The 6000-nt window shown below is 57.7% G+C and overlaps 1 protein-coding gene across 1 annotated transcript in view; it reads right to left on the bottom strand.

Moving 5' to 3' along the window:
• Positions 1 to 6000, bottom strand: part of NFASC (neurofascin) — a 169052-nt gene that overhangs the window by 44619 nt on the left and 118433 nt on the right. Inside the window, exons 9-11 of the mRNA XM_004685272.2 lie at positions 3228 to 3339; positions 2638 to 2822; positions 313 to 444 (exon numbers count right to left, since the gene is read on the bottom strand). Coding sequence (XP_004685329.1) covers positions 313 to 444; positions 2638 to 2822; positions 3228 to 3339 — 429 coding nt within the window. The remainder of the gene's footprint in view (positions 1 to 312; positions 445 to 2637; positions 2823 to 3227; positions 3340 to 6000) is intronic.

Here is a 6000-nt window from a genome sequence, read left to right as displayed (position 1 = left end):
CTCCCAGGCCCAGCCACCACCAGGGCACACAGACGCTCAGACGCAGCTCAGCCCTGAGAGCCAGGCTCGGTCATTGTTAGGGGCAGAAAACCGAGTTAATGAACATCCAGCATCACAGGAGTCCCCTAATCTGGACCGTCATGGGCCTCCTGTTCTTTCCCACCAAGATGAGGCTGACGTCAGCCTCCCGAGACATCCCAACATAAAGGCAGCAGCCACTTCCAGCACCACCAGGCTGACCCACAGGGACGGAGACCCCAAGCCTTTGCCGGGGGAGAGTGCAGTTAGGGGGGGTGACAGCTGGTTACTCACACTGCAAAGGCTCCCCATTCACCATCCACTGGACGGTGGGCTTGGGGTTCCCATTGGCTCTACACACCAGTCTCCCATCTTCGCCAGGAGCCAGGATGAGATTCTTGGGTTCGTCCAGCCAGTAGGGAGCAGCTGGAAGACAAGGACAGTGCGGGCAGGGGTGTTAGATGGCAGGGGGGTACCAGGAAAGCAGATGGGCTCCCGCAAGGGCAGCAGGACCCTGAGAGCCAGCCCGGGCCTCGCCGCCTGTCCAGGCCTCGCCCCCCAGACCTCCTGCCTTCGGCTGGCTTAGCAGGCACCACAGAGGCTGACCCGTCCATTTCAGATCCCAGAACAGTGTTCTAACCCAAGGGCGCGAGGCCCAGGGCCGGCCCCTGGGTTTCTTCTGTTGTTGGGAGATGAGACTGTACTCACTCTTCTGGGCACTGCACTGCGGTTAGAGCAGTTGCTTTTAACTGGCCTCCTTTTGCATGCTCTGGAAAGTTCTGTGAATGTGTAGACGTGAAGGGGATCCTCTAAATCCTATTCTCAAATATCTTAATCCTCTAAAAGAAGCCAAGAATGGGGCCTACCCTGGTGGTGCAATGAGTTAGGACACAGCATTGCAAGCTGGCCACAGCCACCTCAATGTGAGTTCCATCCCCCGCCTTGGAGGTGACCCATATGGTCCGGCAGACCTCTCCTGACCCGCCCACTGCTCCCCTCAGCAGTGTGCTTCATCCATCTGCCTGTTCTGCTCCCCGCTCTGTCTCTGGTGAATCCTTTCACTGCCCCTGCACCTCTGGCCTGTACCCTAGTTCTGTATGCATAAATAAATAAATAAACCTAAAAAAAAAAAAAAAGAGGCCAAGAACCTCCCGTTTGAGTGTGGGGCTGAAACCTGGCCCACTGAGAGTGTGTGCAGGACTCCATCACCCCAGGCCGGGCATAGCAGGGGACCCACAAAGGCCGTGCTCCACTGCGTGCCTCGGGTCAGCAACACTCTGGGGAGGGAGCCATGATGACCCCACCATTTGAAAAGCAGCACAGCGCCAAGCAGAGGACTCGACGACACGCCACAAACAGGACCGCGGAACGGGAGGGAAGCGTGTGGTCCGGTGGGCCAGAGAGGCGCGTCGCCACTGAAGAGCCCCTGGGCGATTGAGAGGGTGGCCCTCCTTCCCCTGACCCCCACCACACACACACCCCACCACACACACCATACAGGCACCCCTCCCCACAGACACACCACACACACATACCCGCCCACACACCACACACACATACCACAAACACCACACACCCCTCAAACCAGATACCAAACATACAACCTCCCCAAACCAGATACCAAACATACAACCTACCACACATATACACCACACCCCATCACACACACGCCACATACACCCCACCCATATGCCATACCACACATATACAGCACACAAACACACAAGATCATACACATACCACAAATACCACACATATACACCACACAAACACACTACACACCCACCACACACATACACAGATTATACACACCAGACAGCACACACACCACACATGCACAAGATCTCACACACACATACACCACAGACACCAGAAATACTATCACAACCCCCACAACCCCCACACACTACACACACCACACACACCATATACACACACCACACACACCACCCATATACCATACCACACAATACATCATACACACACACACACACACACAAATACCGCACAAATACACCACACAAACACACTACACACCCACTACACACCCACATGACTATACACACCAGAATACACACACACAAGATCACACACACACACACAAGATCACACATACACACACACCAGATACCAGAAATACATCCCACCAGAAACCCCCCTTAGACCCCCCCCACACACATACCCCCCAAACACCATACCCCCACCACACATATGCACCACACCACACACACACCATACCCCCACCACACATATCACACATAAACACCGTCCACACACACTGCTCAGACATGCCACACTCTACCACACCCTCACCTCACATACCGCACATACACAGAGCAATACCACACATATGCACCACACCACACACACACCATATTCCCACCACACACACCACACATACACCTGCCCCACACCCCCCCAGTATGCCCTCAGCAGACACACCCCTCCCCTCCCCCACTAACGTCCACCACGGTGACACGTCCCCGGTAGGCCACTATGGCCACTAACCAGCATGTCAGCTGTTTCCCCTCCTCACGCTGCCCTAACCGGCCCCTGGGGGGAGGTGGCACAGGGTGCAGGGCGGCAAAATCATCATAATGAGAAATACACACCACGTACCCTTTACTCTCACCGAGATCGTGTGCCGGATGCTGCCCATCCTGTTGGAGGCCAGGCAGAAGTACTCCCCGGAGTCTTCCTCGGAGACGTTGGTGATCCGCAGAGCCTTGTTAAAGTTCTCGAACTTGGCCTTGTCAGATGGGAGGTCCCCGCCTTTCTTGTACCACGCGATGTCCGGTGTGGGGCTGGAGAGGGACAGGCCTGGTCACTCACGGGCCCTGCTGCTCCTTGGGGTGCTGGGTCCCCGGGCCCTGGACCATGCGCGTGACCCCAGGGGTGCCTGTCCTGTCACACCTCAGCTCTCCCACGGGGAGGGGGTTCGGCTGCAGAGTGTTCTGGGGCGTCTGCAGGGTCACCCTGGATCCTAGCCTGTCCAGACCCTACCGATCTCCCCACCACCGAAAAATGATAACAGGATGAAGCAGAGATGACTGATTAGCAAAGCCCTTATCAGGGACCGCATGTGTCTCTTTTTGCACCCGTGCCCCCGCCCCCTGTGGCAAGAATAGGAACAGAGCACCCCGGAGGGTGGCACAACCCTGCCCCGCCCCCTGAGGGTGGCCAGAAGTAGGGGTGTGAAGGGTACGTACACCCCAGAGGCGATGCACTCCAGCAGGAGGTCCATGCCACGCAGCACCATCTGGCTGCTTGCGGTGCCCTGGGGATACATGAAGCTGGGTGTTCTCTCGGCAACTCCTCGGGCTGAAAGAGGGCAGAACAAACTCCCGTCAACCCCTTGCTCGGGGCTGACCCAGCCAGGCCGGAGCTGTCAGAGAGAGAAACGGCCGCACACCCCGGCTTACCTCAGACGCGTGAACCGGACCCTCCCAGCCAAACCCCGCCCCAGGGCCGGGCATCAGTGAGAGAGGGGTGTTAGGAAGCACGGAGCCCCTGGGCCCCCCAGCACGTGTGTGAGCAGCTCTACGTTCTAAAAGGGATCCATCGAGAGGGGCCCACCTTCCCTGGCACTTCCACGGACCCCTCCTTCCTGGGAACAGGGGAGAAGGTGCCTGAGTGTAGTGCTGGGACCCGGAGGCCAATATGGTAGCGCCCCCCCCCCCCGGGAGGTCATCTCACTGCAGAGCTTGTCCCCGAGACAGGGATGTGCAAGAAAGAGAAGGCAGATATTTGGGCTGCAGGACAGGCCGCCTGCTATTGGGGACCCTGGAGATAGGAGCTGGGATGAAGCCACAAAGACCCAGATGGACAGTCGGACGTGCAGGGAGTGTTATTAATGGCTTAGCGAAGACGTGGAGAGAATTAATGAGCAGAGATGACAGGAAATCACTGTGGGGCTGAGACCATTCTGCTGCTTCACTAATGGCTCTGGAAGGGGCTGGGGGGAGGGTGTTAACTGGATGTGAGAGATGGGGAGGGGGAGAGGAAGGTGGAGCCGAGATGGAGGAGGTGATGTGCCATTCAGGGGTTTGAGCCCAGAGGCACCATGGAGGAGGTGATGTGCCATTCAGGGGTTTGAGCCCAGAGGCACCGGGGCTCAGGGGAGTGATATACTATGAGGGCGACTGCCTCCCTGTGGACGGGGCTGTGCGAGCTGGGGAGCCCCCCCCTTCGGCTGGAGCCTCGTGCTCAGCGCTCTCTACACAGCTCTATGGATATAACACGGAGGGGAGAAGAGCAGGGACTTTGCAACCTGGAGCCCCAAAGTGGCAGGGCAGGTAGGGGGAGGCATCTCCTGCTGGAAGCTGTATGATTATAAACAAGAAGAGTTTCGAGTCTCTATCTAAGCTGAGCCGCCTGTGGATTTAGTGCGTCTCTACCTCAGCGGCAGAGAAGAGCTGCGGGAAGAAGGCAGCACTTCCCTAGCCGGGAGCCTCAAAGAGGGCTCATCTGCAGGGCATGGCTGGGGCACCGGGAAGGTGTGCCAGCAGCCTGAGGGCAGAGCGGCAGGGCCCTCTGTCTCGGGGCACTGGGGACTCCTGAGCCTGTCGGAGTAGCTGGCGTCTGGCTGAAGTGGCTTCTGTCCCCTTCTCTCCATCAGCCCCCTGGGGGCACATTTCACGGAGCTGGCATCTATTTTCTGCTTTGGTCAAAGGAAGAAGGGATGAAATAGAGGCAGACATGGTCACGCTGCAGGCACAGTACATGGCACATAGCGAATGTCCAGAAATGTGTGTGGGGTGAACGACTTAAAGGGGACAGAAGACAGGACAGTAATGACCCCACAAGCTGTTTCTCTTTCTGGAGATGTCCTCACCGGTCCACAGCACACATATACGACAGAGGCTACCGAAAGGGTTAATCCATTATGTGGTTAATTGGTTACCGCCAGTTTCTACGACTCTCGCAACATCTGCTCCTGACACCAAAGCAGTAGCCTCCTCCCGCCCATCGTCACAGAATCGTCAAAACGGCACAAGGTCAAGTCGCCGTGAGAAGATGGTGCAGGCCAGACGGCCCTGTGTCAGGTTGGTGGGGCTGTTGAGAGTGGGGGGGTACGGGGGAGAAGTTCCATTTTGGCCTGCATACGTCCGCCACGCGGGGATGGAATCGGCAGAAGCCAGCCTGACCCGTGGACATTTGATCCTCACTGTCGCACGCACGCACACTTGGGACTCGCGAAGCTGGGAAACAGGTGCAGTGAGCGGAGCCCTGCGGGCCCCATGGGCACAGCTGTCCTGGCAGAGACCAGAGCAGCCCTGCGAGCCTGCAACCCCCAGGGGCAGCGAGCCAAAGGTCAAAAATATAGGGGAGACCCCGAAAAGTCGGAGGGGATGACCAGGGTGGCAGTAGCAGCCCCACCTGCAGCCTCTTCCCCACGATCCTGGGAGCCGCACTCCCGTTCCCTGCGGAGAAAACTGGCGCCGAGAAGTCACAGATTGTCCGAGGTCACATGCCAGCTTCATTTGGAGCCACTTGGCACCAAGCTCGCGCTGCTCTCTGATGGTTTTGCACCTTGATGCTGCTTTTTGGCAAAGAAGGCTCCCCTGTCCCACCTCCTGGCAGTCGACCTTGGGGTCGGGTGGACTCTCCCATCACCCTCTTGAATCTCGGATTAGAAAACTTGCAGATGAGTCAGGGACAGGGCACCATATAGCTGAGAGGACGGGACCCCAAAGTGAGGTTATGAGGGACTTATGGGGAAACTGAGGAAAGGTGATCCGACCGGGAGCCGCTGCTCCCAAGGGAGGGTGGCTGATTACTTTCCCTGGAGAAGGGAGCGTCTCTGAGACAGAGGTCAGTGTTAGATGAAACTCTAGGGGACACCAGAAGGGGACGAGGCAGAGTCTCCCTGGGTGTCCCAGGACACCCACTCTTCCACCACAGACTCAGGGATCCCTGGAGGGCATGTCCAGTCTGATGACCTTCTGCTACCCTCCCTGGTCTTCAGGCTGGGTTCAGACC

The sequence above is a fragment of the Condylura cristata genome, unplaced genomic scaffold (genome assembly GCF_000260355.1).
Source record: "Condylura cristata isolate star-nosed mole 26May11 unplaced genomic scaffold, ConCri1.0 scaffold00018, whole genome shotgun sequence".
NCBI classification, from domain to species: Eukaryota; Metazoa; Chordata; class Mammalia; order Eulipotyphla; family Talpidae; genus Condylura; species Condylura cristata.
The sequence above is the reverse complement of the archived record's forward strand: the minus strand, read 5'-3'. Positions and strand labels throughout refer to the sequence as shown.